This window comes from Budorcas taxicolor, chromosome 1 (assembly GCF_023091745.1).
Source record: "Budorcas taxicolor isolate Tak-1 chromosome 1, Takin1.1, whole genome shotgun sequence".
Classification (NCBI taxonomy): domain Eukaryota; kingdom Metazoa; phylum Chordata; class Mammalia; order Artiodactyla; family Bovidae; genus Budorcas; species Budorcas taxicolor.
In genome coordinates this window covers 109,336,836-109,355,913 of record NC_068910.1, presented here as the reverse complement: position 1 = coordinate 109,355,913, position 19,078 = coordinate 109,336,836, and the positions used below count along the sequence as shown (strand labels likewise).

Here is a 19,078-nt window from a genome sequence, read left to right as displayed (position 1 = left end):
TGACTCATTTGAAAAGACCCTGATGCTGGGAAAGATTGAGGGCAGGAGGAGAAGGGGACGACAGAGGATGAGATGGTTGGATGGCATCACCGACTCAATGGACATGAGTTTGGGTAAACTCCGGGAGTTGGTGATGGACAGCGAGGCCTGGCATGCTGCAGTCCCTGGGATCACAGTCAGACACAACGGAGTGACTGAACTGAATATGCTGAAATCTGCTAATACTGTTTTAGGATATTTGCTTTTATTAGGTTTGATTTTTAATTTTTTTGTTTGTGCTTTTGTCAAATTCAGGGAATCAAAAAGTTATAAAACAAAATGTGCTACCCTTAAAATTTTTTTTTAATAATTTATTTTTGGCTGTCCTGGATCTTAGTTGCTGCACAGGCTTTTCTCTAGTTGCAGTGAGGAGGGCTACTCACTTGTTTGGGTGTGCTGGCTTCTCATTGTCGTGGCTTCTCTTGTTGTGGAGCACTGGCTCTAGGGTGCAGGGTCTTCAGTAGTTGCGGGTCCCAGGCTTTAAGGCACAGGCTCAATAATTATGGCACACAGCTCAGCTGCTCCATGGCGTGTGGGATCTTCCCGGATCAGGGATTGAACGGGTGTCCCCTGCACTGGCAGGTGGACTCATCCCCACTGAGCCATCAGAGAAGCCCAATTTGCTACCCTTTGTGATGGTCTGGAGTAGTTCAAATTATATTGAAATACATCTTAGTTTTTAAAAGAATACTATAAAAAACATTTTGAGTACTCTTGCCTGGAAAATCCCATGGACTGAGGAGCCTGGTAGGCTGCAGTCCATGGGGTCGCTAAGAGTCGGGCACGACTGAGCGACTTTACTTTCACTTTTCACTTTAATGCATTGGAGAAGGAAATGGCAACCCACTCCAGTGTTCTTGCCTGGAGAATCCCAGGGACGGGGGAGCATGGTGGGCTGCCGTCTATGGGGTCGCACAGAGTCGGACACGACTGAAGCGACTTAGCATCAGCCGCAGCAAGGGACATTTAAATATGAACTGGATATTTGTTGCTTTAATGACTTTTGTGTGAAAACTGTGATTATGCCAGTCTTCACCTGAGACCATGCATGCTGAAGTATTTAGGGGTGAAGCGTCAGAATGTCTGACTTGAAAATGATCAGCAAAAAAGAAAATATGTTCTCAGTAACTATGGGGTTTTTGAAGCTTTAACAGACTCACTGGACTTGGCTTTGCAGCAGGAAGATCTTTAATAACCTTCTAAACTCTATGTGCTGTGTGTTTATAGTCGCTCAATCGTGTCTCTTGGTGATCCCATGAACTGTAGCCCGCCAGGCTCCTCTGACCATGGGGATTCTCCAGGTAAGAATACTGGAGTAGACTGCCATGCCCTCTTCCAGGGGATCTTTCCAACCCAGGGATAGAACCCAGGAATTCCACATTGCAGGCAGATTCTTTACCATCTGAGCCACCAGGGAAGCCCAAACATATTGCAGTGGGAAGCCTATCCCTTCTCCAGGGGAACTTCCCAACCCAGGAATCGAACCGGGGTCTCCTGATTGCAAATGGGTTCTTTACCATCTGAACTACCAGCCACCTAATTCTGCTATTCTTATGGTCTACTGAGACTCCATATTGATAACCTCAGATACGCAGATGACACCACCATTATGGCAGAAAGTGAAGAGGGACTGAAGAGCCTCTTGATGAAAGTGAAAGAGGAGAGTGAAAAAGTTGGCTTAAAAATCAACATTCAAAAAACTAAGATCACGGCATCCAGTCCCATCAATTCATGGCAAATAGATGGGGAAAAAAATGGAAACAGTGACAGACTTTATTTTCTTGGGCTCCAAAATCACTGCAGATGGTGACTGCAGCCGTGAAATTAGAAGATGCTTGCTCCTTGGAAGAAAAGTTATGACCAACCTAGACAGCACATTAAAAAGCAGAGATATTACTTTGCTGACAAAGGTCTGTCTAATCAAAGCTATGGTTTTCCAGTAGTCATGTATGGATGTGAGAGTTGGACTATAAAGAAAGCTGAGTGCTGAAGAATTGATGCTTTTGAACTGCAGTGTTGAAGAAGACTCTCAATTGAGAGTCCCTTGGACTTCAAGGAGATCCAACCATCCTAAGGGCAATCAGTCCTGAATATTCACTGGAAGGACTGATGCTGAAGCCGAAAACTCCAATACCTTGGCCACCTGATGCAAAGAGCTGACTCACTTGAAAAGACCCTGATGCTGGGAAAGATTGAAGGCAGGAGAAGGGGCCGACAGAGAATGAGATGGTTGGATGGCATCACCGACTCAGAAGACATGAGTTTAAGCAAGCTTCAGGAGTCGGTGATGGACAGAGAAGCCTGGTGTGCTGCAGTCCATTGGGTTGCAAAGAGTCAAGACACGAGTGAGCAACTGAACTGAACTGATTCAATATTAGCTATTACAATCTGATGAAATGTCCTGGAGTTCAATAGCAGTGATGGTTGCAGAACTCTAAATACACTACAACCCACTGAATTGTAGGTAAACCTAATGATACATGGACTACATTTCAATAAAGATGTAATTTTTCAAGTTCAAACTGTTAAATGGTATAGGTGAAATATTACTTTCATCACACATTCAACCTGTGGAGTTGAGTCTTCCCTAAGTCAAACTGTCAATTTTAAGTAGAACTGCTAATCTATGGCTCTAAATTTAGTATGTTAGAATATCATGTTAAGAAGTTTTAAAGGTACTGTGTAAAACATATCAGTGGCAAAAAATGGTTGAATAATCATCGGTATAAACTTATCATCCTTACTAGAAACGTGTTATTAATGGTGGGCTGCTGTTGCTAAGTCCCTTCAGTTGTGTCCGACTCTGTGCAACCCCAGAGACGGCAGCCCACCAGGCTCCCCTGTCCCTGGGATTCTCCAGGCAAGAACACTGGAGTGGGTTGCCATTTCCTTCTCCATGCATGAAAGTGAAGCCTCTGTCGTGTCCAACAATTAGCGACCCCATGGACTGCAGCCTACCAGGCTCCTCCGTCCATGGGATTTTCCAGGCAAGAGTACTGGAGTGGGGAGCCATTGCCTTCTCTGTAATGGTGGGCAAGTGACATCAAATCTTAGAGGATTCATTTTACACCTTAATCAGTCAGTTCAGTCACTCAGTCATATTCGACTCTTTGCGACCCCATGAATCACAGCACACCAGGCCTCCCTGTTCATCACCATCTCCCGGAGTTCACTCAAACCTACGTCCATCGAGTTGGTGATGCCATCCAGCCGTCTCATCCTCTGTCATCCCCTTCTCCTCCTGCCCCCAATCCCTCCCAGCATCAGTCTTTTCCAATGAGTCAACTCTTCGCATGAGGTGGCCAAAGTACTGGAGTTTCAGCTTTATCATCATTCCTTCCAAAGAACACCCAGGCTGATATCCTTTAGAATGGACTGGTTGGATCTCCTTGCAGTCCAAGGGACTCTCACATCCATACATGACCACTGGAAAAACCATAGCCTTAACTAGGCGGACCTTTGTTGGCAAAGTAATGTCTCTGCTTTTTCAATATGCTATCTAGGTTTACAACTTAATAAGCAATACTAATTCCCAGGGATTGGGGAGAGAAGAGGGGTACTCTTTCTTTGCACTAAATTTCTTTGAGCCTTGGTTTTCTCATCTAGAAAAATACAGTAATTACAAGCTCATGAGAAACGCTGGGCTGGAGGAAGCACAAACCAGAATCAAGATTGCTGGGAGAAATATCAATAACCTCAGATATGCAGATGACACCATCTGCTGAAAGTGAAGAATTACAGAGCCTCTTGATGAAAGTGACAGAGGAAAGTGAAACAGTTGGCTTAAAGATCAACATTTAGAAAACTAAGATTATGGCATCCAGTCCCATCACTTCATGGCAAATAGATGGGGTAACTATGGAAACAGTGGCTGGCTTTATTTTTCTGGGCTCCAAAATCACTGCAGATGGTGACTGCAGCCATAAAATTAAAAGACGCTTACTCCTTGGAAGGAAAGTTATGACCAACCTAAATAGCATATTGAAAAGCAGAGACATTACTTTGTCAACAAAGGTCCATCTAGTCAAGACTATGATTTTCCCGTGGTCATGTATGAATGTGAGAGTTGGACTATAAAGAAAGCTGAGTGCAGAATTAATGCTTTTGACTGTGGTGTTGGAGAAGACTCTTGAGAGTCCCTTGGACTGCAAGGAGATCCAACCAGTCCATCCTAAGGGAGATCAGTCCTGGGTATTCATTGGAAGGACTGATGTTGAAGCTGAACCTGCAATACTTTGGCCACCTGATGGGAAGAGCTGACTCATTCGAAAAGACCCTGATGCTGGGGAAGACTGAAGGCAGGAGGAGAAGGGAATGACAGAGGATGAGATGGTTGGATGGCATCATCGACTCAATGGACATGGGTTTGGGTGCACTCTGGGAGTTGGTGATGGACAGGGAGGCCTGGCGTGCTGCGATTCATGGGGTCACAAAGAGTCAGACACGACTGAGCAACTGAACTGAGCTGAACCAAACTCATAATACTGCAAGTCCTGCAATCCCTGGAGGGTACATAGATGTGGGTATCCCAGAGTGAATTCTAGTTGTCTTTATATCAGACCAGTGGAGAGAGGATACAGCTATGTAAGTGCCTGGTACGATCAGTGACAAGTATTTTCATTTGATACTCATCAATAACTGGGCTATTGAGATGAGTGAACAATTTTAGATGAGCAGTTCAGTGGAGTAATTTACTACATGTAGAATATAATGTCATTAGTTTTAAACTCCCTCTTTCCTCTTCCCCATCTGCATGAACACAAAGAGGAATCTAATACTTTCAAACCTGAAATTGGAACACTTAAATTGCACTGTAAGGACAGCCTTCAATTTCCTAATTTTGTGGTATCTGTAGAGATTTACAAATGGGTGGAAAGGGAGAAAGAGAGAGATACTGTCATTAAGAACGAAGTTTTGAGGACTTCCCTGGTGCTCCAGTGGTTAAGAGGCTGCACTTTCAATGCCTCCAATGCAGAGGGTACAGGTTCTATCCCTGGTTGGGGAACTAAGATCTTATGTGCACGTTGGCACGGCCAAAAACAACAACAAAAACCCACAAAGTTTTGAGCAAATTGTACTGATTTATTTACAACTGTAATTTATAAAGAGTAACACAAACATCTTTACATTAATATTATGAAAAAAGTCCCATGGCTGATATGGGCAAAAAATGAGACTTCAGGACATTTCTAAAAGGGGCACCAAAAGAAGGGGGAAAATGCAATACAACGGTCGTGGGGAGTTATAAATATCAAGTACTGTACCAGGTGCAGTTTCATGCAAATGTCTTCAACCACTCAAACTGTTTTTATTTAGATACGAGAATAAAATATCTTGAACTATGTTGCCTTTTATTCACTTGATTTCCTTTAAGTAAATTAAAATAACTGGCTGTAAACAGGATATATCTGAAGATTTCTATCAACCCCTAGAGATAATCCATGACATTTTAAGACATGGCGGGTTGTGAGGATTTGTTACTTCCCAAACAGATTTTTGTAAGCAGTCATTCCATGACCCCAAATGTGTTCCTGGATTTCTTTCACCAAATGTGTCCAACACAAACCTCAATGAACTAAACTGAGAAAGCTGCAAAATAAAGCAGACCCCTTGCAGTTTTGTCATATTAAGAGAATAAAAATCATTTCAAACCACTAGAACTTTAATAAGAAAACAAAAAACAAGAGAAAAATATTTCATGAAGTGATGATAAAAACTAGTTTATGCAGCTCTCCGATCATCTACCTTTTCTTTAAGTCAGTATTAGTGTGGTCACAGACATAATCTCACAGAAGATAAGTCCATGTGTGCTCAGCACCTGTTTTGAAATATCCTAAATCAAATGCTCCTCTTGTAAGAGAGACCAATGACACTTGTAAAGATACAATTTTGTCCCCCAAGTGTTAGTTTTAATCTTAACATGCCTACCTACTTATTATAATGCTTTTAACTGCTCCTTAGATACAATTAAGATGAAGTTTAGTATCTAAAGCACTCAGTGTTAAGACTATTAGCTAACGGTACAAAGATGACTTAGAAACTGATGTTTCAACATTTTACTAGCTGGTCTGAATTTGAGTTGGCTGGAATCTTCATCCATTTTATTAAAAAGATTTCATTCTTTTTTAAGATCAGAAATGGCAAGCTAATTATTGATCTATATAATACTTTTTAGTTTCTGATATTGCTCAGTGGGTAAAACTAAATGTAGCAATTAAAGGGGTCTCTTCAGTGAATTCTATCTCTAATTTTCAGTGAAGACATTGCAAATACACACGTGTATGGTTGTTTTTAAATCTGAAACTGATGCATGTTCTCTTAAAACAGCTCTTCAAAACAGAACTGTATTCTGCACCCTTAGTTTATAAGGGCACAGGGTCAGCTACTTTAAAGTCATTTGATAACTGACCTTTATAAGAAATCATTTTACAAAACCAAAAATGCAAAAGAAAATTAAAAAAAATTTAACTGTCCAGAGATTGATTATAATAATTTACACTTTCTTAGACTTGCTATGTAAGCACCCCCATAAGCAAATGAAAGTCTCCAATTAGTATTCAGTCAGGAAAATATGTCCATATTTCTCTTGGTTGCCTTAATTTCTTCTGAAATAATTTTCGTTTACATTAACTTTCCAAAGCATCCAAAACTTTCATGATCTGTTGTTTTATGGCTTTGGTAGCATCTCCTGCATTTGGAATCAAATACCTATGGGGGGAAAAATATATGTTAATAACAGCACCTTCTGTTGAGGACTCAGATTCCACTTCCAATGGGGAAGTGACCCACAAATCCAGCACAGGTGCCCTCCCATGTACTCCCCGTCACTTATCTCAACATATACTCAAAAGTGCTATTTTGAAAGAAAGAAAATCCAAATGCAAAATGATTTCTTATTGTGTAGAGCAGGGTGGAATGAACTGGAATCAGGAGTTAGGAGGGCTATATTTGGTTCTAACACAAGCTAAGTGTGAAGATCTGGAAGTCACTCAATCCCTCTGGGCTTCACATTGTTACCTGTAAGATTAAAGATGATTTAGCTTCAACAGCAATGTGGCTACAGCCCTGATGCCAGTCCAAGAACTGTCTGTCACTGGTCCACAAGAAGGCGAGGAGGAGCTTGAATCAGACTGTTAACTAACTACATCATCCAGCACACTGCTTAGTTCACTGAGACTTTTCAAAACAAGAATTTTTTGATGAAGGAAAATAAAAACAGTGACTTACATTCCAAAAGAAGCTCATTTAATTGCAAAGCAGCATGTAGCGCAGCACTGGTGTAGAGTATTCCTAAAGACCCTCTGTCAAAGTCTGTGAAGTTAGCTATGGCGCTTAATGAAATCATGTGCTAATGCCTAATCCATATATTACAACAAATTTGTACGGAAAAGATAGCAGGAACACCAATAAAAGTGGTTCAGGTATCCTATTCCACCATCCGTTTCCCCAAAGAGAGAAGCAAATCATGTTTAATAATGAACTAATTCAGTAATTCAGATAATATCATCCTAAGAAAATCTTACCTTTCGATTGCCAAGATTTCTATTCCTGAAGCGCCACTGTTTCCATACTTGAAGGTAATTAGCTCAGGATGTTTTTTTTTGGATGTTATTTTAACTACAGAATTTAGTGCTTGTCGAGACTGTATATAGGCCAATCCTTTCCGTGAAAGAATCTCCCTTAAACAGTACATATGTGTTGCAGTAACCAACAAATGACTTGAGAGAGACAAAAGATTAAAAAAAAACAAAAAGAAATGTCATTCAGAACAGCTGTTACTTCAACAGTCCCAATTATAAAAAATGTTCAACTCCAGATGAAACTACTTTTGAAGGCAAAGGATCACTATTGATTTAAATAAGCTACCTAATAACAGCTTTTAATTTTCCTTCAGTTGTAGGCAAAATTAGTTTTTTATTGACAGATAAATCCTGTAACTATTTAAGAGTAAAGTTTATATTTAATATAATAAAAACTATAATTAGAAATTATTAAAATAATGGATTTTCAGAATCTATTCTACATGGTATTTGAAATATACTACCTTTCAGACTTTTAACAGCAAACTATCCTCATGCAACATACCATAGCATATACTTTATATCAAAGACCACTAAGCAACATCTGGACTGCCTTACATATTTAGTAATATTCTGAAATGGGCCCCAAAGACAAAATAAGGATAGAATCATTAACACCCACACCATGCCTTGTGTCTCAGCTCACTTTTAGTAATAGTACTCACACACTTTTATGAAATACAATAAGACAGATATCCAGAATGAGGGACATTCTGCAGAACAGCTGACCTAGACTCAAAGGATTCACTCATCACAAACAAAAGCAGGAAGGATGATGAGGGGAGCAGTACTGTTGTTCAAGGGATGAGACTAAGGAGAGAGAGAAGGCAAATGTGATGTGTAAAACAGGACCAGACCCTGGATCAGGAAAAAAGGATAAAGACTATAAAAGATACCTTGGAGACACTGTGAAAAATTTGCATGTGGTCTGCATGTTAAAAGATGCTCATTTTTAAGGTTTTTAAAGATGTGACAGTGTTATTGGAATTGTGGAGACTATTCATATTCTTGAGAGATTTACGCTAAAACACTTGTCATATTTATAAGCTTCTCCTGAGTGGTTTGACAACGGAAAAGTGTGTATGTATATACAAAGATATTTACACAGAGAGATGGGACAGTGTGAAAAAAAGTTAAAAGTAGCTGAGTTTGAAAGAAGCTTATATTCAATGTACTATTCAACTTATCTGTAAAACCAAGATATATAATACAAGCTGACAGAAGAAATTATATCTTACTGTACTGAGATACATAAAATTTCTTTCACAGTTAACCTTCATATCATGACTTCCCTAGATTCAATCTTATTTCTGAAGAAGGCATTTTAAAAAGTATCGAGGGACTTACCTGGTGGCACAGTGGATAAGAATCCGCCTGCCAGTGCAGAGGACAGAGGTTTGGTCCCTGGTCCGGGAAGATTCCACACGCCATCAAGCAGCTAAGCCCATGCACCACAACTACTGAAGCCTGTGGGCTCTACCGCTCCAGAAACACAGCTGCTAAGCTTGTGTGCCACCACTAGCCTACATACGCCAACTGCTAGAGCCTGTGCTTCACAACAAGAGAAGCCACCGCAACGAGAAGCCTGTGCACAGCAACAGAGAGCAGCCCCCATGCCCAGAAAGCCCATGCACAGCGACGAAGACCCAGTGCAACCAAAACTAAAATTTAGAAGAAAATTCAACTTAAATAAAAAGTACCTAGGAAACATGTGTCCACTTTCTTTCACTTCTTTACAAGGAAAATGATGCTTGACATCTGGCTTGTTTATCCAAGTCTGAATGTTCACAACCTCTTTTCTATCATCATCTGACATTGAAGAACTGTCAATTTCATCTGTAAAGAATTTAAGATGTTAAAAGTGGGTATCACCAACTTTAAAAATGATAGCCTAAAAAAAATTTCAGTAGTATTTTACACACAGGTTGAAAAACAAAACAATGAATTCTAACCCAGCTACTATATTTCCTGTGCCAATGATACTAATATAAAAGTATTATGATGAAACATCACTACATATGGTAAGAAAATCAAGTGAAAATATTACATATATACTTTTATTATAATATTAAACTACCTGAGGAATTTCAACTCTTTTGATTTATACAACATTAACTCTAATCTATGACTAGTCTGTAGGAAGATGGTGGAATTGTCCAATAATAATATTACCACCTATCTTGAGGGCAAAAATGGCGGAGTTCTTTTTCTCTTGCTGGTTTCTTTTCCTTTTTTATTGAAGTACAGTTGATTTACCTAATTATATCAGTTTCAGGTATATAACACAGTGATTCAATATTTTTATAGATTACACTCCATCTACAAAATTACTGATTTCTGATTCTGGGGGAAAATAACAACAAAATAATCCTGGGATAAGTAAGTCTATTTAGTGGGGTTTTATGTGAGAGAAATGTAAGACATTCCTGTTATTCTGTTTTTCTAATTTAAGAAAGGGAATTACACTCCCTAGAGTTAATTGCAGATGCTCTTCTCTTCACTTTTCAAGAAATCAAGATACAAGAGACATAGTAAAAAAAAAGGAAATCTCATGTATCTATTCACTTCTAGCTTAAATAAAAAGTAAAGCCCTCATGGATTTCTGCCCAATCACATCCCCATTTCTTTGCCACCAAGAAACAGTGACTATCTGAATTTGGTGTCACATCTTTACTTTTACTCAAACATGAATATTCTTAAATAATATACAGTACTGTTTTGCATTCTAAGTTAACATAAATAACAGACTGCTCAACTGTATTCTTTTCCAACTGCTACCCTACTCCCAATGTTATAAATTTTACCCATGTTGATAATCATAGCTCCAGTTTTCTTATTTTCATTTCTGTGTAATTTTCCAGAGTGTAAGTACATATGTGTATATATAAAAATATGATGTGTGAAAATACACCAACATTTATTCATCCATTTCCTTCTTCCTTTTGTTAATGGAATAACGAATATTTAGGGAAAGACAGAGACTGATAGGTAACAGGAAAATGACAGAAGAGACAGAGCAAAAAGGAGAAAGGGAAACAATTACAAATAGTACACAGAAGTTTATGAAACAGAGGTAAGAACAGCTAGAGAAGGTGTTGGGGAAAAGCTATAAAGAAATAAAATACAATGTACTGATCATTTTGTTACATCATAAAAGAGAAAATGTACTTTTAAGAGTTTTTATACATATAGAAGAAAAGTAAAAATTCTGTGTATTTGCTTCAAAAAAATTACATATAGAAAATTATTTTCCCTTCAATGCAGTTTTCAGGAAGGTGACTGTAATATCCATTAAAATGTCAAATGTGAGTCCCTCCAATCTGGCAATCTTACTGTGAAGTATTTACCCTCTAGATACACTTGCAAAAGTTCACCTAGATATATGTGAATATACGTTCACGTATACATACACATACATACACACACACACACACACACACACACACACACAAATAAAGATAGCCACTGCTATTCGAAATAGTAAAAAAAAAAACTGGAAAACTACCAGGGTCAACTGGGAGAAGACTGATTTAATTAAATTATGGTGCATTTGTAATAACAGGAAGTCAGCTGTGGGCTGAGGTGGAAAATACACAATATGTATTACTAAGTGAAAAAAAGCAAGATGAGATTTAGGAGTATTCTTCTTGTTTTGTACTTTTATATACAACATATACTTAATATACAATATATATTTTTATATATTTTTCTAACTCAACACACATTAATACTAATTATGATCACTTAATCAGGGTAATCTGAGCAGCGGGATTATGAACAAAAACAATGAATTATTTTTTAAAACATAAAGACAATCATGAATTTCCCTGGCACAATATCCCCATCTTGTGGCCCTTTAGGATATTGCCCCCAATTTCAAAAGGCTCTTTTCAGATGTCTCAATTTTTGAGATTTCCTGAACTTCAGTCTCACAACTCTTAATCCCCTGCATGGCTGAATCAAGGGGATTTACATCCAATCCCATGGATTTAAATACTATTTATACACTGATAATTCCCAGATTATCACCAGCTTAGACATCTCTCCTCAACTAGACGCCTATAATTATTGCCTACTCAGCATTTCTACTGCATAATTTAAGGCATCTAAAACCAAACTCTGAATAGAAAAACCACAGACTCTCCAATCTGCTCTACAGAACCTCACTGTGTCTTGCTGGTCCCAGAACGATCTCTACAATCACTCCTGACGCCTGAGGAAAGCAGTCTGTATACAGAGAAGTGTAGTACTACACCTGTGTCGTATTCTTCCTCATCCCCGATGCTGAAAACAGGCTTCACACCACGGTAAGGCTTACCCACTCTGTCACTGCTGCTCACATGCCTATATTCAGAGAATTGTAAGAGGGAAATCATCACTTAAGTTTCTAAAGATTTTCCCCAAGTATCATCTGAATATTAAAACAAAATACAAGTGTTCTTTGTCCACCCCCTACCTCACCATGTACCACCCAGCTTCAGGACAGTTATGTTAAGGAAATTGAAACAAGATAAGGAAATTATGTTAGCAAAAGTGGCACAAGGTCTTGATATGCAGAATGCTTTCAAATCTGTAAAAACTATGTTTAAAACAATTTTAATGTTCATATAAACCAATGCATTGGCATATTCCTTAACCTCTGAGCTCTGTGTCCTCAGCTGTAAAACGGTAATGACAATATCTACTCTTCCTGGTTACTGTGAAAATTAAATCAGTTAATATTTGGTAAAGCTCTTGAAATAACGTCTGGCATACAGCAAGTACTACATACATGTTTCTTAGACAAAACAGTTTATGAAACCAAATATTCAAATTCTAGTAGGAGTGCTGAAGGGTTTTTCATTTGGGTACATATGTCGTAAGGTTTTTCCTCCCATTTTTTCTTGTTTCTGTTACTTCTACTTCAATAGAAACTAAGATGCTACTTTAACATAAATAAACCATGAAAATGAATTTCCCTTTCATTCTCAAGTGGCAGAAACAAACAACATGTAAACTCTAACTTAATTAGTTCTGTAGGAAGCTCTCTTTCTTATACACAAATCAATACCTTGTTACTTTTCAGGTAATCGCCAATAAACCAAGAAGTAAAATTAAAATATTTTGACAAAATATTACATGTTTCTGGAGAAAGAGTACTGTATTATTTGTAGGATAAGGTTCAGCTAAGATAATCTATGATGAAGGAAAATTGTGGCTTGCTTTTTCCCTTGTCATGTTAAGAGAGAGTTCAATTAAGTTATGTGTCTTAGAATTCAATTTTTCCAAAAAACAGAGATCAACTCTATATTTTAAATAATTTCTTAACACACAGCATCAATAAAAATCATGACCTAATTTGGTTAAAATACGCTTAAATCTTTACTTCTCCCAAAACAATATTCCTTAACAGAAAACTAACAAGAGTTGAGTGTATGACAGAATTGTAAGTTAATCAATACACTGCTTACAGTTTACGTTAAAATCATAAAATCATTTGATTTTTATGCTAAAGCATATCTAATGTAAAGTTATCCTATAAATTAGCAAATTTTACTCATTAAAGACAAAGAAATGAAAGAAATAATTAAAATGAAATAAATCTATGCAAATCAGATTCAGCTTTCTTACAAAAGGCAAAGACAAACATAGCTTTATGTAACAATACATTTGTGTCATCTAGATTATAAAATTGTATGAGATCATGTTATTGGTTCTTTCCTGATATTAAAGCATAATTAAACTTCTATAAAATAGAAAATAATGAAGATAATGTTTACAGTAAATCCTTGCACCAGAATATAAGTATGAATAAAGTGACATCCAAAAGTGACAACCAAGCTATACATTATCGAGCAAAATGTATAATACAATGCAGTTTTTATAAACAAGATGGCTAAAGGTAACTAATAAAGTTCTTAAAAGACTATCAAAAGCTGAAACTCAATGGCTGGACTCTTTAAAAGCAGTCTGTCTATGTTTTTTTGCAGAAACAAAATCTACAAAATAGTCTGAATAGATTTTAACTTTATTTACTGGGCTCAAAAAAAAACCCCAAATTTATTGTAACTTTTCATTAAATTCTATTTTCAAAATGGATATAATCTCTAGGGACCAGAAAAGATAATTTTTAATTTTTTAAAAATTCTTTGGGATAAAATTTGGAAGTTAAAAAAAAAATCAGAATAATTCGATGGTCCTGTAACAAGAGAAAACAGAAAGATGATTCACAAATAGATTATAATTTTAAAAGAAGCCATCCCCTTTAAAATTATAAAATTGTAATAGAAGCTCTATAACTGGCATCATACAGGAGCAGTCACAGTAAATAAAATCTTACACATAAGTTGAAAGTAAACTATTGCTAAAAATGCTACTTCTAATTCACTGAAAACATTGAAATGATCTGCCAAAAAAGTCAACTCCGTTATTCCAGAGCTTAACTTACTTTTCAAAGTATGACTAGAACTTCTTTTTAAATGTTCATAGGTATTGCTGTAATTGATATTCAAATTAAAATTGTAGAAGTCATGCATATAAAAATGTAAAGCCATATAGTATAAGGTTCTATTATTTATCCTAACTGAAGATCCAGTAGATTTCTAAACTTTAAATCTATGGAATTTAATAACAAGTACCCCATTTTACTGGGATCAGAGAAGAGATGGATTATATATTAACATATCCACTGTGGCCTAATTTCTTTCAAGGAAAAGCAAAGGCAGAACCCTAGAACTGGAGTTCTTTGGAACTGATTTATATAATGTTGTCTCTCCAACTTAAACACATACATCTTATTAAGAAAATTCTAGCAATATTATCAAATGACATCGTGTACATGAAATAACAAAAAATCTGAACCACAAACATGCTTTTTTTCAGGTGCTACAATTTTCTCCACTGTTAGGGCATGAGACAAAAGTAAATGATCTCCAAAGCGAATAGCCTCCCAACTCTGAGACTACATATTTTCTTTGTTTCATCTTCCTCTGTCTTAGAAATGAAAACATGAAATTTGTTTTACGAAATTGTTGTGTTTGAATTACTTGATTTTCATCTGAGGAACAGGAGATATAAAGGGGGAGGCAAGGAAAAAAATTTAAATGATCAAGCAACAAAACCAAAAGGAAAGCATATCAGCATCACACACTCCTAAAAGCAGAATGAGAAGAGTTCAGCATTTGAGACAGCTGCATGAAATCTGAGCCAAGACAGCAAGAGGCTTAGAGACAGCATGATGCATGCTAAAGGAAAAGGATGGTCCAGTGAAGCTGCGCTACTCATTGGCTTACCGCTCAGTACATGTTCTGTCTGGCCAAGGAAGATTGAAAGACATTCTACAGCAAATTGAGGCAGAGGACAGAACAATATGATTATTAAAAACACAACAGCTTTCAAACAAAAATATAGTATAATCAGTTTTTCTAACCCAGAGTGTATATTAAAAAGAAAAATGTTTTGATGATCCCAAGTACAAAGAAAAATGAAGAAAAGCCAGTTTCAAGTGATTCTTTAACAAAGAGAATAGCCTTTTCAACTTAGTATTATCACCAGTTCATTTTAAAATAAAATTTTAAGTGTTCATGCTACAAAATGTAGCAATAATAGTACCCTAATTGAGAATGCACTAACTAAAAGTATTTTTAAAAATAAAGCTTTTGAAAGCAGACACAATTTTAATGAGCAAAAAAAACTTTCAGCCTTGATAAAAAAACTTTTAACATTATTTATCAGTTGCCCATTTTAGACAAAGTATAGTTTTTTGGATTAGTGAAAACAACCTACATCTTGTTATTTACTAAATGAAAAAATATATATACTTGTGTATGCATATGTACTTTATTTAATAAAATGAAAAATAGTACATTCCTTATAGTCAGTTCTTAAAGTCAAATACTACAACTCTCCGAGGATACTGCAAGTAAGACATGAGATGAAATTAAATACTGTAACTCATTTCCAAGATCAGGCCTGCTTAGAAACAAATTTCACACTGGAACTATTAGGTTAGCTTTGAACTCTAAGAACAAGAAAGATCAGTGAAACTAACATGGAGAAAAAGAAAACAGACTGTGCACTCACAGTCCCAGTGAGAAACAATGTAATAGACATTCTTAAACTTCCTTATCATTTGTTAGCTGGTTACTTCATTTGTAATTCATGGGAAAAGTGAGGTCACACATGTTGCGAACAAACTTCTATGAAGATCTGAATTCTTAAACTTAAGAAAATGGGGTTCTGTTTTATTTAGTATGACTCAATTTTCTAGGTTTTAAATTCCTGAAGCCAAGAAAGAGATTACTGCTATGAGATTACTGCACTTAACAGATGATTTCAACCACCTGACAGATGGGATTATACATAATAGTGTTGGAACATTTTTTTCTAATGAATGGCTTGAAACGGGCAGAATTATTATTTGCCACCTATTCTGGGCAGTGAGAGAAGAGAGTAATCTTCATAGTCAAACTTTACAGCAATAAAGAACATCTCTGTGATGATAAAACTGGAATTATCTAATAAAAAAATGTAATTTACAGTCCTTTTTTAAAGCACATTCTAGTCAACTAACATTTACTGTAAGATACTTTTCTTTAGCTTGAGTTACTCAGCACAAATTCATACTGTATAAGTAACTCACCGGTCCACAGGAGTTGATGTATTCTCAATAAAGCTGATAACTTTTTCCCTGACATTAACAGATTTTGTCTTCAAAGCAACAGTCATTTTATTAACTAATGATTTCATTCCTCTATCATTTGAACCATTAGAAGATTCACCCTAGGAGGGGAAAAAAAAGAATTTATTGATGAATTAACTGCTCTCCAAACGACTAGCAAGACACTACTGCTGAAGGTTGTCTCGATGTCAATGCACTGAACTGGGTGCACCTCCTACCACAAAATCATATCTTAAAGTCCTAATTACCCAGTATACCTCAGAAAGTGACTGCAGGTGGACACAGGGCCTTTGAAGAGTAAATTAAGGTTAAATGAGGTCATGTAATAGGTAGGCCCGATCCAAAATGACAGATGTCCTTACAGGATAAAGGGGAGACATCAGGGGCTTACAAGCCCAGAAAAAAGGCCCTGTCATCTGCAAGCTGAAGACAGGTGCTTCTGGAGAAATAAAAGCTGTCAACCCTTTCATCCCAGACCTCTAGCCTCCAGGACAATGAGGAAATAAATTTATGTTGTTTAAGTCACCTAATCGGTTGTATTTTGTTAAGGCAACCCGAGTAGACTGACACACTGGGTGAAACCATTTTAGGAATGGAAGGTAGAAATGAAAATTGAGAATATGTATTACACACATAAATGTGTGGAACCTGAAACTACCTTTTATTCAGTAAGAAATAAAATTATTGACCTCTTAACTCAGATAACTCTATAAAAATAAGTAAAATTACAATCAGAGTATCATTCATATAGCTAAATTTTGAAACATTTATTCTTTGTAAATTTTTGCTGTTTAAGACATTACTTAGGTCTTTATTTCTTAAGAAAAGTCATCTTTATGCACCTAGTGTAATAGATTTGAGTATAATTCTTGAATTGTATATAACTGTTCCCTTACATCCTATAGCAGCGGTTCCCAGTCCTTTCGGCACTAGGAACCAGCTTCGTGGAAGACATTTTTCCACAGATGGGGGTTGGGGAATAGTTTAGGCGTCAAGGGGAGTGGCAGATGAAGCTGCTTTGCTCACTCACCTCCTGCCACTCACCTCCTGCTGTTCTGTGCAGTGGGCTTCTAACAGGCCTTGGACCTCTGCCCTACAGGCAAGCTGGTAGCAGATGTCGAAAGTTTAAAAATTTGCCTATCTTCTGCCCATTAATTCCTCTTCAGGATTTATGGGAAGGAAATAATCAGAAAATGCCCTAGGATTTAGTCACTAAACTATTTTTTAAAAAGTTTAAAAATCAAGCATTTAAAAATATTAGAAAATGCTCAAAATGTTCAGTGAAAAAGCAGAAAATAAACCTATTTGTACACTCTGAGCACTACTTTTAAAATACAATACTAAAAAAAGCATTATAAAAGATGTGAAGAAAATATTTCAAAATATGAACCGTTGTTATCCATGGTTAGGTAACAATTAATTTTGCTTTCTTTATATTTTTAGTATTTACATATGATGCTACAATGAAATGTATTATTTTTAAAAAAGTCATTAATTAAAATGTATTATTTTTACTTTTAAAAGAAGTCAGTCATTAACTAAAATACATTACTTTTATTTTTAAAACAAGTAAGGCATTAACTAAATAACATAAAAATCATGTTTCCATTTCCATATCCAACTTCAAAACCAAATTATACTGACCATGGAATTCTTTGGTACTTTAGAAGATAACACATCTTTAAGAGTTTCTTTAATAGCCTCAATCATTGCTTTTTAAATCTGAAGATAAAAACTTCAATAGAGAGACTATCCAATGCTGTGGGTGGGAATATAAATTAGAATGATGTTTTTTGGAGGGCAATTTGATAATAATGCAGAATTCTAAGGATTTTGACATGTAATCTTTTGATCAAGTTATTTCATTTCTAGGCCAAAATAATCATGTCATATGCAAACATTAGTACAAAAATGAATAGTAGTGTGCACAACAGAAAAAGACTGGAAGCAATGTAAATATTCAATAATAAGGGACTAACAAAACAAATTATAATATATCCACAGTATTTAGATATTAAAAACGGAAACAATAAATATTTATTAAATAAATGGTGAGCCCCTAGATACCTAAAAGATCATGCTGAAAACCTAATTCTCAGAGAAGCTTTAGCTGCACAATTTCACAATAATTTGCTTTGACTTACAAGGGTGAAGATAAGCCTCAATTCATCATCTAATGAGTTACAAACTTTATCTGAGCCACCAGGGAAGTATAAAGTATGTAAATGACACTATTTGGTATGTAAGTGACAGGTTCTACACTTTAAAGTATGTAAGTGACAGGTACTACACTTTACAGTCAGTTGTGCATTTAATCCTCATGTCATTATTATGAAGAAAGTTCTGGTATTATCACCCCTATCTGCACAAATGGAGAAACCAGAGTGGAAACGATCTTGCTGGAGATCATGAAGAAAATATGTTCTGGAGATAAAACCTGAGTACCCAGGTAAGTCTGATTGGTAAGCGCAGGACTGCACTGGAGTTTTCCTTCTATTTCTGATTTAAAGAATGATCATCAGGTAGATAAGGATCATTACTCGTGAAAAAAAACCATTAAATGACAGAGCCAGGCTTCAGCAATACGTGAACTGTGAACTTCCAGATGTTCAAGTTGGATTTAGAAAAGGCAGAGGAACCAGAAATCAAATTGCCAACATCTGCTGGATCATGGAAAAAGCAAGAGTTTCAGAAAAACACCTATTTCTACTTGATTGACTATGCCAAAGCCTTTGACTGTGTGGATCACAACAAACTGTAGAAAATTTCAAGAGATGGGAATCCCAGACCACCTGACCTG

General features: G+C 36.4%; 1 protein-coding gene across 1 annotated transcript in view; it reads right to left on the bottom strand.

Annotated features, from left to right (window-relative positions):
- Positions 1-6,457: 6,457 nt before the first annotated feature.
- The window catches only part of TBC1D23 (TBC1 domain family member 23), a 54,136-nt gene continuing 41,515 nt past the window's right edge, over positions 6,458-19,078 (bottom strand). Inside the window, exons 14-19 of the mRNA XM_052642227.1 lie at positions 16,240-16,379; positions 14,891-14,935; positions 11,875-11,963; positions 9,320-9,455; positions 7,563-7,757; positions 6,458-6,747 (exon numbers count right to left, since the gene is read on the bottom strand). Coding sequence (XP_052498187.1) covers positions 6,666-6,747; positions 7,563-7,757; positions 9,320-9,455; positions 11,875-11,963; positions 14,891-14,935; positions 16,240-16,379 — 687 coding nt within the window. The 3' untranslated portion in view covers positions 6,458-6,665. The remainder of the gene's footprint in view (positions 6,748-7,562; positions 7,758-9,319; positions 9,456-11,874; positions 11,964-14,890; positions 14,936-16,239; positions 16,380-19,078) is intronic.